Below are 17,943 nucleotides of genomic sequence, written 5' to 3'. Positions count from 1 at the left end.
GATTTACTATACAATTTTTCTAGTGATAAAATATTAAGGTGATAAAAGAAGCTAGAGAACTTAACCCAAAAGGTCTTCAAGAATATCGAAGTACAAAAGTGTTATTGTGTTATTACAATAAATAAATTAATGTCGATTAATGAGTACCGTTGGTTATAAAGAAGTTCCGAATTTAATGATCGGATTATGATGTCGGATGGTGATACTTTTTAGATGTAATGCTTTTATATATAATGGAAACTTGATACTAATACAAAAGACCTCGCTAAGAGATTAAATTGCCCTTAAATAATTAACACAATGAATTCAGGTATTTAAAGTTTTGTTTCAATACGTGTGTACTTTTGTAACTTAAAATGTTTTTTTTTGCTAAAATATTTTCTATAATTAATTTAAAATGTTGTTTCATTATAAGTTGTTTTGTTTTCTTTACTTAATTTCCAAAACTTCACCATGCAATCTTCTTTCAAATTTTACAAACCAACATGCATGTATTTTATAAAAAAGATATAAACTACTTCATTTGGTTGTAACCTTTTTAAACAGAAAACTTAGCATATATTCCATTATGCACATTGCATAGCTTCATAAGGAAAATGCTAAATCCAATGGAAGAGATTGTTTTTGGTTTTAAAAGATGAGACTGTTTTTGAGAGACAACAGTTCAACTAATCTTTTCTTTTGTCAAGTTTTAGTAAAATGTTGTCGATTTTCTTACTTGACGTAATTGGTTGTTATAGTTTATGATTCCTAATAAAGATACGATTTGTGGGATTGGGAAATTTATCTGATAAAAATAGAATACGAAAAGACCATCTAGATCATATATTTTAAAGGAACGTGATCTGTTCATCTATATCTTGTTACGTTACACTGAGCTAACTTTGTTTGTTTTGGGAAATTTATCATCCCAAATTCCCAATTGAGTGTATTCGATCTAGCATATGTTTCCCTATGTTATAAGTTTCGGTTTAGATTTAGTACTTTGTCTTTTCTTATTACTAAACATACTCCGAAAATTAATAAAGGAACTAAGAAAATGCAAAACAAAATGCAGAACTCCAATTGTTCGGAATCAAGGTGCCATCGACTCAAATGCGCTTGAGGTTCGAGCCATTTTGAGAGGCGTATCTATGAAGTGAGCACATCCATCTTTTGATAGTGCTGCTTCAAAGAAAAGATGCCTTTTTATAATTGCTGTGAAGAACCTCTCAACCTCAGGTGGGAATCTGCCAAAAAGTGTTCTTATCCTCGTTTTCGTCTTTTTTCTTTCCATTCGATGTGATTATAAATTTTAATTTAAAACCCCTCAAGTGAAAAATGTAGCTTTAATTTTTAAACTAATAGATAAAAGATTTACAAAAAATATTCATAATGGTGCAAATAAAATCGTCATATGTAGATTTTCGTATATAGGACAGTTAGAAATAGTGCATACATAAATTTTCATAAAATAGATACAATTATTGGTTGTAAAATCATGAATGTAATATTTTTTCATAGTTTGTAATAGTATAATAAACTAGTGTTAAAATAAAAGATTTTAAACATCGAGTCTAGGAACAAATTAAAGGAGTAAAGCGCTTTAACAGAAAAATCCAAAGTCAGAACGCCGAAGTGAAGCGCGAAAAAAGGTAAAGATGTTAGATTCTTTCTGAACACTGCAGTTTATTTGCAGCTTCATGTTTCGAATCACATTCACTACAAAGTGCAAACATAGTAGACACTGAATGATGTAGCCACTTATGGTTTTTAAGTGAGAATTTTCGTGAACTTAGAACATACTGTCTAAGTCTCATACCATAAAGATTTGGAAAATTAGTACTGTACTGTAAATAAAACATGTCTCCAGGCCAAACTAAGAGGCCCATAAAGACTTGACTAAAATGTGGGGTACTTGAATAAATAACTATATACATAATCATACTATAATCTTAGACAACTTGCACATAAACCTTAATGTACTCTAAGCCAAAAGCTGAACAAGACATAAAATAAACTGCATTCGTACAAACTATACAAAACAAACTTTTCATGTCTCTTTATAAGACATGCAAAGAATGAAAGAGTTTTGGTTGATCTGTCTTTTGAGATCATGGGAGAAGGCTAGCAGAAGACTCGTCTCCATGTTCTTCATCCAACTGGGACTCTGTTTGAACTCCTAAAACCTGTCTTCTTGGATCCTCTGGGATGAATCTCGCCCATCGTTTCTCCTTCACGAATTCTAAGAACGGGTACAAGCAGAACCCGACGACGATGATAAAACCACTGATTAAAAACGTCTTTGGAGCGGCCAAAACCATCACAAGAATCACAAGCAAAGAAGGAGGCAAACACAGCAATAAAGTTCCAAAGGTGTTTAATGGAACTCTATAAGGTCTGTTAAGATCCGGTTTCTTGATCCTTAGCTTCACAAAGGCTGCGAACTCAAGAAGCATTCCTAACGCGTACAAGAAGTTCAGAAACTCTATGATCTCTTGAAAGCTCAACCACGACAAGAATATGACTCCAGTAGCTGAGCACAGAATACTGATCGTTGGTGTACCATACTTTGACCTGTGGCCACACACAATGACACAAAGAACGTTAAACAGAGTTCTACAAATGTATGATTAGTCCTGCGCATATTATCCGAAACCCGAACCTGAACTAAACTGAAAACCGAGACCGGAACCTAACTGAAAATTACAAATATATTTGTTATTTTTAATTTTAAAATAATTCTATATAAAAATATCATTTATAAATCGACAATTATTAAAACCCGAATTACCCAATTTTCCAGTTTTCCGAGGGTTTTCCAGTTTTTTTGGGTTTTAAACCCGAACCATTTACAATCCGGTTATGTTTCGGGATTTGTAATAAAATAGAAACCCGACCCCGACATTATCCGAACATATATTATAATCCGGTTATGTATTGGGTTCCTAAACGGGGGTTCTATATACCCCAACCCAAATATCCCGATCCGAACAGGAAACCCAAATGCTCAGCGCTAGGCATGATTCATACCCTAAAACACAGTCTTGCGTACTAAGTAACTAACCTCTGGGCAAAAAAAGCAGGGAGCATCCCAATCTCGCTCATACCAAGAAGCTGGAACGCATCACTACTCATCTCAGCTTCAAACAATCCTAGATTCGACATTGCAGCAGCAGCTTGTATCCATCCCTTGAGCCAAACACCTCCAATAAGCATCCCAACCTCAGCAAAATACCCATCACTCCACTCACCCGAAGAAGACTCGCTCAAAGCTCCAGTCCCAGCCATAAGAGGAATCAAATACGACCCCATGACCAACAAAACCGCTCCAAACAAAGCCTTAGGAAACGTCTCCCCAGGGCTCTCAACTTCCCCTGCAAGAGTACTAGCCTTGTCCCAATAGTTCAGATTCCAAAACATTGTGTTTAAGTACCCTCTCCAGTTAACTTTCTTGAAATCCACAAACAGCCAACGCTGAGGTCTCATCCTAGGAACCGCAAGCAAAGCCATTACAAGAAAAGGGCAGAGCGAGAAAACCGCTAACAGAACAGCTGAAAAGCCGACGATATGCAATCCTCTGTAGTTCAGATACGTCAGCGAGAAGGTAATGATTAACAGAGCAGGTACTCGAGCAGCTACATGGTTCAAAATAGGGAAGGAATGTTTCAGATAATCAAGAAACAGAACAGGGTAGAGAGCATTGTCCATAACGCCACTGAACCATTTCCAAAACCCTTCTTGGAATCCCCAGAAGGGACCAAACGCTGAAGAGATCCAAACCACGTAGCCACCGTTCTCAGGGAAGCTTGTGGCGAGCTCGGCTGTGATCAGAGCTTCGGGTATGCTCCAGATGAGAGGGAAGATCAAGAAGCCTAGGAGGGCTAAGAGAGGACCACCACCTGATTTAACAGAGTCCTCCACACCAAAAGGACCACCAGAAACTTCATAGAATATCAGAAACACTAGAGGCAATAGTGTCAGCTTTGGACTTGGTTTTGTCTTGGCTACATTTTCATCGTTTGCGGTTGTCTCTTCACCCATCAGACAAGTACCACCGGCAGATTTGTCTTGACTAGTCTCGGTGATTCTGTGGAAAACATACAAAAAGATAAAAAAACTTTGGAGTGTTTATTATACAAAAATGAAGCCTTGAAGAGACTCTGTTCAGAAAACAGAGGAACAAATTAAAACGATGGGTTTCAATTGGAGAGTCTAACCTTGAAGGGTCTCTCTCTGTATCTCTCTGTGAAGAACAAGGGAGAGAAAGAAGACGGGAATTGATTGTAAAGATTCAGCTTTGCTTCTCAGATTCAAGATTGGATGTGACGTTGGATTTGAAGAATCTTGTAGAATCGTTTTTGGACCTGTTGTGGGAATTACATTACATTAAAGGCGCCACATGGCTCCTTCTATTACACTACTACGCCATCTATCAAACTTTTATTCGTTCTATCTCTCTTTTGTCTTTTCCTACACCAACTATTGCTATTGTATGGCCCTAGGGATGTTAATTAGCCTGGGCGTTCAGTTCTTGGGGTCGAGTTTTGGCTGGTTCCTTTCAGGTTTGAGTCATTTAGATCTTAAATATTTGGATCAGGTACTTGATTTAGGTGCGGATCAGTTTTTTTGGGTCTGGATCAGTTCTTCTTGAATCCAAATCTGTTTGGGTCTATAATTAAAATACTTGTAAAATATCCGTAATTTTCATGTCCGGATCGATATTTAGGATCTAAGAAGACATGAAATACCCAAACACCATCAAATTTAAGCAAAATCTATCATATATATCTAAAATTTTACAAAATAACTTAAAATAAACTATTAATAATTTAAATTAAAACATTTTTAAACTCTAAATTTTACATTGAAATCTTCATATTACTTAAAATATTACAAAAAATAATAAAGATTGTTAGCAAAAATATATTTCAAATAAATCAGAAAATAAGATATATAAAATAGAACACAAAAAATATAGTTTTCGATATACATGTTTTGAACTAGGGAGTGAATCGGTTTTTATCGAGCCGTATCTATTCGGATCAGTTTTTTGGCTACATGTTTATTCGGACGGTTTTTTGGGTTCCGGTTCTTTCAGATACAATAATTTTGGACCCAATAGATACTTGTAAATTTTCGATATGATTTTGAGTTGGATATTTTTGGATCGATTCCAGTTCGGGTTCTTGAGTCCAGATAAAATGCCCAGGCATCGGTCCGGCCTGACCAAGCTCAAAACTCTTAAAATCCATAAATATTATTTATCTTATGTGTAAAGGTATTGAAATTATACATTTTTTCAGAGAAGTGTAAGAATATACATATGACATATATTTCATAACAGAAGTTGAAAAAAGTATTATAAATTTGGAAAATTTTTGAAATATAAAAAACAGCAACAAACTAAAATTGTGTTTAACAAATTTGAAAAAAAAAACATTGGCAGTAATAATTTCCAAACTAACGCCATCCCAAATGTATAAATAACAACAAAACAAAAACAATACATAAAACATTGGGCTTATGGCAAAAAGAACAAAATTTAATAGTAACCATGTCCGAAACGAGGAGGATGAACTGAATGGTGGTCACACCCAGAAATGTGTTCTTGCTTAAAACATAAATGGTTCGGGTTTTGATTGTATTCTGCAGCAAACCCTTCAATAATATTACCATTACCAATATTCCCAAATGGTGTTGTAATATGATAAGGAACCATCATGTTGTGATGATTACAAGCGAATGTGTTTGTTGCCACCATTCTTTGATGATTGTACAGATCTAAATTGGTGTCGATATTACCTGCATAATCATCACAAATCCCGAAAGTAGCATTATTTGAACTTCCACCATCGAAGTTATGACGCGGAACAATTGTTTGAAAATTCTTGGAGGCTTCAGTAGTCACTGTTTTTCTCAACTTTTCCAAGCCACATTTGAATTCAGTGAGCTGGCTTAAGTTCAACTCTTTTATAGGTTCTTTCCACCAATTATCAGATATATAACTATTTTTTCTCTTTTTCTTTAAGTCTTCAGCCCTCTTTTTCTCAATTTCGAATTCTTCTGTTACCTATTTTTTGTATCGTTTTGTTAAAGCCACATAACAACATTAGAATGTACTTTAAACAAAAAATTTAAATAGCTATATACTAAATCTTTATAATAAAGAAAAATATATACATTATCTATATATTAGTCATTCACGGTTTATATTGTTTATATGCACTCGACCATATTTAATCCTTTTAAACTCATGATAATTTATAAAAGATTTATTCGAAAAGGTTTTAAAATCCAAATAGGCTTAATAAATTATAAAGAAGAGAAATCATGACCGTTACTCTAAAAGACGGAGGAAGATTTTATTTTTCAATTGTTTTTAAATAGTTTATTAGTTAAATAGAAAGTATTGTGATATTGTAAAATACTCTAACAAAACAACAAAGTATAATCCAGTAAATTAGTTGGTCTTCCATACCTATAATTTTTTTTTAATTTAAAATAACGTTTAGTTAAAATATATAAGTGATAATTTAACACTTACTTGAGTGAGATGACTGTTGAGATCTTGAACAATTGCATTTCGACGGGCGTCGCTAAGTTGTGTATTGGTGTATTGACGAGGATGTGGTGGATTAATGTTTGTGAAGCGATCAATTACACAATCAACATTTGGATGACCAAAAGAAAAAACTTTTTTGCCAGGCGAAAATACAATAACAACAATTTCAACACCACAAAGCGTGCAAAGCTCACTGGCTTTTTTGAAAAGACCATTTCTTCTTTTTGAGAAAGTAACCTGTAGATTATTTTCATTTTTCATTTTGACCATCTCTATTTTTTGACGACTTTTACTTTTTTTCACCATTTTTGCAGATCTGGGAAAAGACTGAAAATGATTTGGTGTTAACAGGCGAAAGACTGTCTTGTATTTAAAGATGAATGTATAATAGCAACCGTTTGGATTTGTAGTGGTTTTGAATAAATTTATTTTTATTTTATTAAATTTTAGTTCCGAATTTATTTTTACCATCTAAGTAACAAAATAAAATCCTTATATTATTTCAAAATTGGTATAAAATTTATGATATTTTAATGCAATGTTGTTATTTAACCTGTTACAGTGCATCAAAATCGGCGGAATACATGTATCGCACAGTGACAGATGTAGGATTCGATGGAGTGTGGGATGTTTCGATGAGAAAAATATCTGTAAATTTTGATTCGATTCATTATTTTTTATTCGATTAAAAAAATTAGACTTTCGTACCTGTACAACCAAAACAAATATTAATATGCAATACCCGTTAAAAATGAATCAAATAAAAATACTAAAATTTTTAAAACGGATGTCCGATCTGATCCAATGTATATCTCTATTTACATATTTAAATTATTTTATATATACTTATGTACATAATTATATATATATATATATATATATATATATATATATATATATATATATATATATATATATATATATATATATATATATATATTGTAAAGATAAAATAATGCTGATTCTTGGTAATACTATTAATTTCAAATCTTACCGATACAAGTTGATACAATATAGTTCAATTTTTCTTCTTAAGCTTTATAATTATTATTTACCTATATGATTGTTAAAATATTGTATAATTATTTTTTTACAATTTTTGTTGCCATGTATTATATAATTATTTTTTTGCATTTTGATAATATTTATATTTTATTACAGTTTTAAAAGATGATTATCTTATTTTATAATGATATATTATTTTTTATACGAAGTTTATATATTTTTTGTTTTCTAAATTTAATTTTGTGAATCGAAATAAATATCCGGTTAAAAGATATATTTACTGGATATTTCGAACATCGAATATCTAAATAGTGTCAAAGCAAATGGAATTATAAAACTGTGATTTAAAAAAACGAGATGAATCACAACTACCCCATAAAACATGGGAAAAGTGCCTTTTACAACCCAAACAATCCCGTTCGTGCGTAATACTACCTGAACTATTGAATAGGGCGGAATACAACCCCAACTACATATTTATTTAAATTTTCTACCCCAACTTTCATATGTAACCTTGTTTCCTCCCTTGACGAAAATCTCGTTAGTATACTGTTATCTCAAGCCGAGAAGTGAGCCGTAGTGACTGAAATATTAACCAAAACGACATAGTTTTATCTTTCAACACAAAACGACGTAGTTTTGTGTTTGGGGTTAAAATTATATTTGACTTCTTCGTCTCCAACGTTATTATTCTTGTTTCTCTATTCTATGGCCAAATCATGAGTCTTGAAGATTAAAGTGTCTAGAACTCAAGCGAGTGTGTGAATGTTGTAAGGTTCATGGTAGATAGTATTGGGCATTTTCACAGCAAGCGAAGATGAGGTAATTTCGAGTTATTTTTGTCATTCTAATAGTTAAGATTAAATAAAAAAATATGACAATTTGGTTAGTTTTAACTGTCTTTCGATTTCTCTGTGTCTATTACTTGATAATGGAAGTCAAATATTGTTTAGTTCTGTGTGTTTTATGATGAGAAGAGCTTGAAATATTAGTACACATCAACTGTTCAATGAAATGTCACAGAGAGTAAAAAACGCCTTTTATTGACAGTTTTGTTGCTTCTTTTTGCAGCATGTGGGAAATTGTGAAGTTCAGTGTGAAATGTGGAGGGTATTGGGTGAAGAATCATAGAGGTGATGTTGGTTATATTGGTGGTTAGGTGAGGACCATCAACTGTAAACCGGAGGAGTTATTTAACGCATTGGCAGAAGAGTTTGGAGAAGGATTAAATGTACAGCGTGTGTGGTATAAGCTCCCTAATGAAGAACATAAGGATAGGAAGATAATGAGCGATGGTGATCCGATGTTTCTGAACATGTGTGAAGCGGGTAAATGGAGAGGAATGATTAATATATTTCTTGTGAACACAACAGAGCATTGTGAAGTTGAGGAGCAAGTGATGCCAAGTGAAGAAGAGATTAGAATTGAAAATAATGTGGCTAGTTTTGTTGATGAAGATGAGGATTTTTATCATCATAATACTCCTCCTAATTCTGATGATGACGACAACGAGTCCTTTGTGAGATTCAGACCAGGAAGCGGTGAGCTGGAGCTAAGACAAGTGTTTGACACCATAGAAGAGTTCAAAGAGGCAGTATTGGAGTATGCACTAAAAGGTGGATGGAATATCAAGCTAAACAAATGGGGGGGGGGGGATATCAAATCATCAGCTGTTTGTGGGACTAAAGAAGACTGCCCAACATTGGAGTGCCGATCAAACATAAGTATGGAAGGAAGAAAGCTTCGATGGGAAGAGTAGAGGAACATGACCCTATTAGTGAAGACTTCGGAGAGGGCCCAAGTCAACAGACCCAAGACTAATATCAGGTTCTAATAGAAGCTTAGGTTGGTTTTTGGTGGAGCTTCTTTCGGTTTTTAGTTGAGCTTTGATGGAGCTTCTCAGTCGGTATTTGGCAGAGCTTTGTTGGAGTTTCTTTCAGCTTTTGGTGGTACTTTTCAGTCAGTTTTTTGTCTTTGTTTTTTTTCTTAATGAATGTCGGTTTGAGTCAGTTGTGGTGTTTGTACACTATTTTCCAAATATTATTTACTTATGTTTCCAAAAGAATGTTGAAAAAATGCATGTTGAATTTCAAGTTATGTTCTTTGTAGGATCATTTTTGCAGACATGAACTTACAAGAACTCACATTACCATAAAAACAAGAACATACATCAGTCTTAACTTCAACTACAAGAACAGACATAAGTCTACTACAACTAATAGAACATAGATTAGCTACAACAACATACATTAGCTTAAACTAAATACCATTGCGACAACAAGCATAACTAAACTCAAAATATAAACTTCAAGAAGACCACAATGAACATACCCCTTCTCTCCCAAAAGGACAAGCATGAAACAATCTCCCTGGGTTTTTAATTGTTCTGGATGTATTCCTTACAACAGCCTCTCCACATCTACACCTCTTGGGGAGGCCTCTTACTCGATCACCCATTGAAAAGCTTAATCAAATTTCAAAAAAGTTCCAAGAAATTTAATTTCTATTGTTTCATAATGTCGAAAATAGTCTGAAGAAATAAGATGAGAGTGAAGACAAACCTTGAGAAACACAGATGCTTTCTTCGTTTTAAGATTACAAGACTTATGATTTGGCAAGAGAATGGAGAAACCAGAGTAATAACGATGGAGAAGAAGAAGTAAAACCTAATTTTAACCTCAAATACAAAACTACGTCGTTTTGTGTTGAGAGACAAAACTATGTTGTTTTGGTTATTATGTAAGTTATTACGGCTCACATCTCGGCTTGAGATAACAGACTAACGGGATTTTCGCCAAGGGAGGAAACGAGGTCACATATGAAAGTTGGGGTAGGAAATTTAGGCCTGACATGTAGTATTAGAGTTGAATTACAATATGATTTGTAGTTCGATGTAACTTGCAGTAAAAAGTATGTGGTAACAACTGTAAGTTTATGTGGTAAGTTTTGCAGTAAAAATAAAAGTTATTATTTATTAAAACTTATGACTGGTAACATTTTTGATGTATAAGTTGCAGTATGAGTTCTAAATAAAAAATTGAATATATAAATTGATAAATAAATTTTTTTATTAAGCTATTTTTAAAACAAATAAAAAGAAAAAGAAAATTTATTTTAAATAAGTATAAAAGTTTGAAAAAGAATTTTCAGTATATATTATTTTCTAAGTATTATATAGAAGATTTGAAAAAATTATTAGAATAATATAGACTATCATGAAAGATATATTCATTAAAATTAATAATTTATATAATCTTAAAATAAAACAAATAAATATTACCCCCACTCTCCCCCACACCCACCACCAATATTCCCAAATCTAAATCTTCATCTTATTTGTTCAATATATATTATTTTGTAAAAGGTCATGTTCACGATTTTCATTTTTCTTAAAACAAAAAAAATCAATCAAATTTGTAACTCAACTTCTAAAACATGGGATTTTGGTTAATGTAGGTTTATGTTTTGAGTTAGCAAATTTATAGAGGGTCTAAGTCAAAATTGTAACTCAAGTACAACACATCTTAAATCAAACTTAAAATAAAAAAAACTAAATTTAATGCATGATTGGTAACATTTTTGAGTTATAAGCCTAACTCAAACTTAATCAATGGTAACTCATGTCACCAATCAAAGCCTTAAATAAATATGCAGTTAGGGTTGTATTCCGCCCTATTCAATTATTACAGTTTTAAAAGATGATTATCTTATTTTATAATGATATATTATTTTTTATACGAAGTTTATATATATATTTTTTTCTAAATTTAATTTTGTGAATCAAAATAAATATCCGGTTAAAAGATATATTTACTGGATATTTCGAACATCGAATATCTAGATAGTGTCAAAGCAAATGGAATTAAAAACTGTGATTTAAAAAAAACGAGATGAATCACAACTACCCCATAAAGCATATATCTAGTTTTTTTTTGAGCAAATAAGCATATATCTAGTTTGTACCCACCTTAGGTTTGATGTTAGGAGTTTTCAAGGCTCCTAAGACAAATGCTGTAGTATAAATGATTGTCGAACCAGTTCTGAGAGATATCAAAGCACCGAAAATGCAAGTAATCACTTAATCTAAGTGCAATCAATGATTTAGATGGGGTTTTAAACTATGACTAATTAAAAGAAATAACTAAATGATACTTTCTTAACTATTGGAAAAGAGAACTCATGGATATAGGGATTAGACCTCGGGTGATCAAGTTTCGAACTAAAGATGGCAAACGATCAATCAATCTATTAACCTTAAGCTTGGACACAATCCTAAACAAACTCTATGTCTAGATGAATGTTCATTTACTTAACACAATTCAAACATCAAATGTCTTTGGTTGAATAATATGAAAGCAATCATAACTAGCAAGTCCAATGGCTATCTTAGCACCTCTAACAACAAATGTCTTTGGCAAAGTATGCTAAAAGCTAAGAAGAGTTGTCTCGGGCATTTCCTCGAACACCTTTCGGGGGGAAATGCCTAAGATTTAATACTGAGTGGCCAACTCAGAAGATGAATTATGCTCACTCAACTAGCAAGGAAATATGAATGATCTACACGAAAACATCCTAGTTCTAACCTAATCACCCTCAATCTCCCTAACCCATGAATTCAAAAGGGATTACTCACTAATCTCCATGATTCCTCTTAAACCCATGTTGGATTTCAGATTAATCATGTAGAGAAACACAGGAAAAATAGATAAGAACACAGAATTCTCAATAATAAACTGATCAATTGATTCAAAGAGATGAATTTCCAAAGGTTTTTGGTGGTTTTTCTAAGAACAAAGATGATCTGCCTCCTGGTGGCTTACAGAGTATTAAAACATAGGTTTAGAAAATAAAAACGTGCATAATGAAATGACCAAAAGGCCCTTGAGAAATCATAAGTTCGAGTGAAATTGAGACGCGCAGCGACCTCGGCTCGTCGCTCCGACAAGTCGCTCCAGGCTTCGGGAGCGACCTCGCTGGGTCGCTGCGAGAGGTCGCTCCGAGAGCGATTTCGTGTCTCCGAGAACCAAAATGGCGAGCGACTTCTCCCTGTCGCTCTGGTAAGGTCGCTCCAAGCTTCGGGAGCGACTTCAGCACGTCGCTCTGGAAGGTCGCTCCGAGGTCAAAATGTGTGTCTCCGGACGTGAAAACGCGAGCGACTTTGTGCAGTCGCTCTGGATGAGTCGCTCCGGGATGTGGTGCACAGCGACCTCATGCCGTCGCTCCGAGAAGTCGCTCCAGGCAGTGCTCGTCCAAAGACCACTCTAATCACCTCCTTTGAGCTCCAAATGCACCCAAATGTCTCCAGAAACTCCATGTGGTACTCAAATACCTGATAGAGACATATGTATGCAAAATGCAACCTAGACATGGCTAAATCCTAATCTATATGATGAAAATGCACATGAATAAATGGATAAAACAATGTAAATATGCAAGATATCAACTCCCCCAAACTTGTTCTTTTACTTGTCCTCAAGTGAACTTTCTAGAACTCATAAGGAGAGAGGTTTGAAGGTGGGAGCTCATAGCCAAAAGAAACACAACTAGCAAACATAATTAGCACACTCTCTTATTACACTCTAGCTTCTCTAGGCCTATCTCAACTCCTTTTGTCCCTACACTCATCATCAAGCATCCACACATTCAAATCAACCAACTCTCACATTCATTAAGCACAAAACATCAGGTGAATTCTTGCAAATGGTCCGTTGGTCCAAGTCATTTGGTTGGGTAAGGGAAGGCTTTTATTCAAGTGATTCAAGAGGTTCAAAACATATGATCTTTAAGGTGGTTTACTCTCAAAACAAGTAGCCTTGACATTGCACATAATATATCTAAGAAAGGGACCAACTCATGCATACAATGCTCAATCTCCATTGTTCTACCCTTTTCCCAAACATACAATTACACAATCATTCCCAAATGTCAAACCCAACTCACATCTCTCACCAAAAGATCCTAAGAACTTTAACTCTTTCTTTTTGAAATCTACAAGGGATTTTTCTACAACCTCAAAACATTTCTTAGCTCCTAACAACTTTGCTAGCCCCCTTTTCTTTCTTTTCTCTTTTTTTTTTTCGATTTTTTTTTTTTTTTTTTTTTTTTTTTTTTTAGGTTGGGGGCCAAGACTTTTCAAAACTAGAGCTAGAGGTTCTCTACTTATCCCAGAAAATCAATTCACTTAAGCACAAAGAGTCTATCCTTTTTATTTTTTCATTTCTCCCAAATCATGATCACAACACTCACCCTCCCACCTATAGCTAGACAAAGAGTGTCCAATCTAGCAAAAATGAAGATCAAGCATTGTCGTTCCCGATACTCTCAACATTATGCGCATGTAAGACTTTCCGAAGAAGGCCTCACTCATCAAACAATGAAAGCTTAAAAGGAAGGAAAGGTTTTGGGAGTGGTCTACCACTAGAGTTTGTCAAAAAGATTGGCATAAAAGATGTGACAACTCCAGTGTGTATAGCCATGACTCAGTACACAAGGGACCCTAAGCAAGAAGCATTAAGTTCATTCATTTCTAATAAGGTTGTAGTTGGCTTCAAAGACTGAGTTTCAGCAATCAACAAGTTTCAAGAAGAGTTTTCAAGGCTCGAAACATACAAGTCTTTTCGAGAGGTGCATGGCTACTCAATGGTGCAACGTAGTGTTCTTTACAAGGCATTTAAAATCATTGCTCCCAATGCAAGTGAATGCAACCTATATGCTCTAGACTCTCCTAATGGTGCAAATGATGCAAACTAAATGAAAAATCTTTTTTTTTTTTTATGCAAATAGGTGTGCAATGCATGACTCAAATGAAACACAATCAAAGCAAACATGATCAAATGCTTGGTACCTCCCCCAAACTTGAGTTACACAGTCTCTGTGTTGTCAAAGAAAGAAGGAGATACCGAGAAGAAAACTAATATGCAAAAATGAAATGGTATATACAAGGGAGAGAAAGAAGTACCTCCTATGGATAGTAGGTGGGGGCAGATGCCCCAGCATCGTCGTCGTCAGGAGGGAAGGTGGTGTAGTAACCACCGGATGCTGAACCGGAGCCTCCATACCATGGCTGGCTCTCAACCTCGTCAATCTCGTGCTCACTGTCAGAAGAAGCGAGGGATGGGGATTTGTTGCCGGAAGTGGAAGGTTGAGTGGGTGGGTTCCTCCACTTACGCTGAAGCTGCGCAGCAGTGAGGGGGAAGCCAAGAGCATCAGGCGGGGGTGGGGGCTGGGGGTTTGAGGTGTTCGCGAAAGCGAAATCGGCTGAGCTACATCCAGCTATTCCTCCCCTAGTTAAGACATCAGCTACTTTCTTCATGAACTTGGCTGAAGTCTTTGCCTGCTTCTTCACAGTCTTGCTGAGCGCCTTGCACTTATCCTTCAGCTTTTCTATCGTTCTGTCCTGAGCTTTGTTCCACCTCTGGAGACGACCAATGTGGTCATGAGCATCACGGAGAGCTCCAGGGGGAAGGACTCCGTCATGGGGCTTGAAGTAGTAGCGCGGAGGTCCATAGATATGCTCAGACGTGTCTGCAACAGGCGGGTCAGGTTGCGTAGGGACACTCCTTCTCCTTGATGAAGCTGCTTGAATTGGATCGAGAGGCCCGTGTTCTCCGAGAAAGTACTCCTGGGGAATGTTGAAGCTGACAGCTCCTGGTATCTCTAAACTCGTCAGGTTCCGGTTTGGAAGAACCACCTCGACTGGCTTGCCCTGCAAGTAGTAGTGGTAGACGTAGTCCTTCCCATACATCCCACTGAAATAGGTGGCAATCCTCAAGTAGGTGCCATCAATGAACCTAGGCCCCGCTGCGTCCTTTCCCAAGGGAACATTCAGAAATTGGAGCAGTGGTGTGATCATTCCGCCTATCCCCATCTTTGGGCGCGAATCAGTGGTGTACCACGCCCAGTCTCTGTAGTGTTCGAGACGGCCCACAAAGAAACTGACCATCCCAAAGGTAGCATAGATATCAGTGCTGGGAAGGGGTAACACTCCAGGTTGAGCGTAAGGACGGATAGCCGGACAGAGCAGTCGCATGTCTTCCTCAGTAACATTACCAGCTTGCTTCCGTGGGTAGAAAGCATGGACTAGCAATCTGTGGAGGTAGCGTACAGACGGGTGTCGGATGTGTGAGTTCTTGTCAGCCCCGGTAGAGTGCCTGTTTCCAGTGATCAACTTCCAAAGCTCTGTGGGGAGGTTCTCACACTTGGGAAGTGAGTGGTCTTCTAGGTCTTGGAACCCCATGACCCTCCCAATGTCCTTGAAGTTCATGTTGTATTCCCTTCCATTGACCTTGAACGTGATTTTTCCCCATCCTTGCCTCACATGCGCCGTGTCGTGGTAAGTGACCACAAGAGAGGATAGGAACTGACAAGTGACATCCTTGTAGAAAGGATAAGCCATGGTGAGGAGTTTTGGCATCTTCAAATGTCCCAGCATCGCCTCAATATCGGATTCTAGGCCCAACTCCTTCAGCAAATCGAGGTCGGCGAACCTGGTTGGAGCCCAAGTGACCCCATTCTTCAAGTGATCATACAGCTCCTCCACAGATGGAGTTTTTGCCCTGTCTCGATCAACAGCAACCCCTTTTCCTTTGGACATCTTGGCTTTCTTCGTAGGTGCCTGCTCATCAGCACTCTCAGTTTCACTCTCCTCATGAGTGGGAACTGCTACACTTTTCCCAGCCCTCTTCTCTTGTTCTTGCGATTTCCTTGCAGCCAAAGTCTGCTGTCGAACGGTTCTCTGCGTCCCTGACCCAGTTGGCTCGCAGGATAAAGCTTTTCCTCTTAGTGCAAACTCTTTTCTTTCAGCTTCTTGCTTCTCAGCTTCCAACTTTCCCTTTGTCTTCTTAACCATTTTCACCTGAAGAAGTAAAAACTTGAAAAAGGATAAGTAGTTGGAAGTAAAGAAAACAGGATTTTGCAAGAGAAAATTGCAAAAGTGAACTTAACAAATGAATTATCAATTTAAACTCAAGTTCAACACAATGCAACAATTCTCACTCTTGTAACACCTTAACACATCTAGTTCACCCACAAACTCACCCAATTAAGGTCAAATTCGAAAATCCCTAATTCCATGAACCCTAATTTTGCCAAAGTGCAAATTAAACTCAATTTCACCATTAATTCAACAACCCAACTTGATAGATAAACTTTCCCTAGTCTATTTCACCACAATCTAGCAAGAAAGTGACCAAATTTCGACTTTCAAATTCTAGGGTTCATGGACCTACGAATTTGAATTTAAAAACTCAATACCTTGCTCTGGATGAAAGGAAATGGTGAATGGGTGGTGAGGAATAGGCTACAGGGGCGAAAGCTTGGTTTAGAAACAAGAACTAGTTGATTTGGGTGAGAATTGAGAAGGTTTTGGGATTTTTGGTGTGGGTGAGTTTGAGAGAGTTTGTGAGTTTGTGAGAGGAGGGGAGAGTGAGAGAGATAGAGTCGCGGGGGTTGGGGTAGGTTAGGGTCGTCCGGTTCGGTCTAGGGTGGTTAGGGTCGGTTTACTTGAATTAAACCGGGGTTTAGAGTTAGGAAACTTACCTGGACCGGTTCGGGAGCGACGTGAGGGTGTCGCTGGGAAAGGTCGCTCCCGAGTCGTTTCCTCGCGTCGTGTTTCGACAAAACCGCGAGCGACCTTGAAGTGTCGCTCTAGAAACCTCGCTCTGGGCTGGAGCGACTTCAAGGTGTCGCTCTAGGACGTCGCTCCGGGTCAGTTTTTGAGCTCCGTTTCGTCGAAAACGCGAGCGACTCCGAGGTGTCGCTCCCATAATGTCGCTCCCAGCTGGAGCGACCTTTCGGCCTCGCTCCGAGACCTCGCTCTGAGGCGATTTTTCTTGATCCGACGACGAAAACGCGAGCGACCTTGGAGTGTCGCTCTCGAAACCTCGCTCCCAGCTGGAGCGACCTTGAGGTGTCGCTGTGAGACCTCGCTCCCACGCACGACTCCTGCTCAAAACTGAACCGATCAAGCACCTGCACACAACTTCTCTCTCTTTTTTTTTTTTTTATGCAATAAGATGAAAAATGGAAATACCAATGCAATATGTACAAGGATACGCATGGGACTTCCTCCCAAGTGAGCTTGTTTTAAGTCCCGAGCTTGACTTTGCCTCCTTTTAGATTAGGCCGGGGTAGGATCAGACAGTGGAGTTGAAACCCCATCTTCCTCTGGTGCAGTAGCCATGTAGAGCTTAACCCTTTGTCCATTGACTGTGAAGTCTCTTCCATCAGTGCTCCACAAAACTATTGCTCCATATGGTCTAACCTCCTTGACCTTGAAAGGACCGGACCACCTTGACTTAAGCTTTCCTGGAAACAACTTCAGCCTAGAGTTGTAGAGAAGAACTTGGTCTCCTTCTTTAAACTCTCTCTTCAGGATGTTCTTGTCATGGAAAGCC

At 36.9% G+C, this 17,943-nt stretch overlaps 2 protein-coding genes across 2 annotated transcripts; both read right to left on the bottom strand.

The window, feature by feature from the left end:
* Positions 1 to 1,894: 1,894 nt before the first annotated feature.
* LOC106428328 (probable polyamine transporter At3g19553) lies at positions 1,895 to 4,483 on the bottom strand. Its single transcript, XM_013869074.3, has 3 exons — positions 4,200 to 4,483; positions 3,047 to 4,069; positions 1,895 to 2,556 (listed from the first exon to the last, which is right to left on the bottom strand). Exons 2-3 carry the CDS (start codon positions 4,021 to 4,023, stop codon positions 2,094 to 2,096), a joined length of 1,440 nt encoding a protein of 479 aa, XP_013724528.2. The 5' UTR covers positions 4,024 to 4,069; positions 4,200 to 4,483; the 3' UTR covers positions 1,895 to 2,093.
* A 619-nt stretch (positions 4,484 to 5,102) lies between these two features.
* On the bottom strand, positions 5,103 to 7,322 carry LOC125604372 (agamous-like MADS-box protein AGL62). The gene is made up of 2 exons (XM_048774788.1): positions 6,527 to 7,322; positions 5,103 to 6,052 (listed from the first exon to the last, which is right to left on the bottom strand). The coding sequence occupies exons 1-2, from the start codon at positions 7,013 to 7,015 to the stop codon at positions 5,525 to 5,527; spliced, it is 1,017 nt and encodes a 338-aa protein (XP_048630745.1). The 5' UTR covers positions 7,016 to 7,322; the 3' UTR covers positions 5,103 to 5,524.
* Positions 7,323 to 17,943: the final 10,621 nt, after the last annotated feature.

This window comes from Brassica napus, unplaced genomic scaffold (genome assembly GCF_020379485.1).
Source record: "Brassica napus cultivar Da-Ae unplaced genomic scaffold, Da-Ae ScsIHWf_528;HRSCAF=793, whole genome shotgun sequence".
NCBI lineage: Eukaryota > Viridiplantae > Streptophyta > Magnoliopsida > Brassicales > Brassicaceae > Brassica > Brassica napus.
Note: the sequence above shows the minus strand (reverse complement) of the source record. Positions and strands in the feature narration are given on the sequence as shown.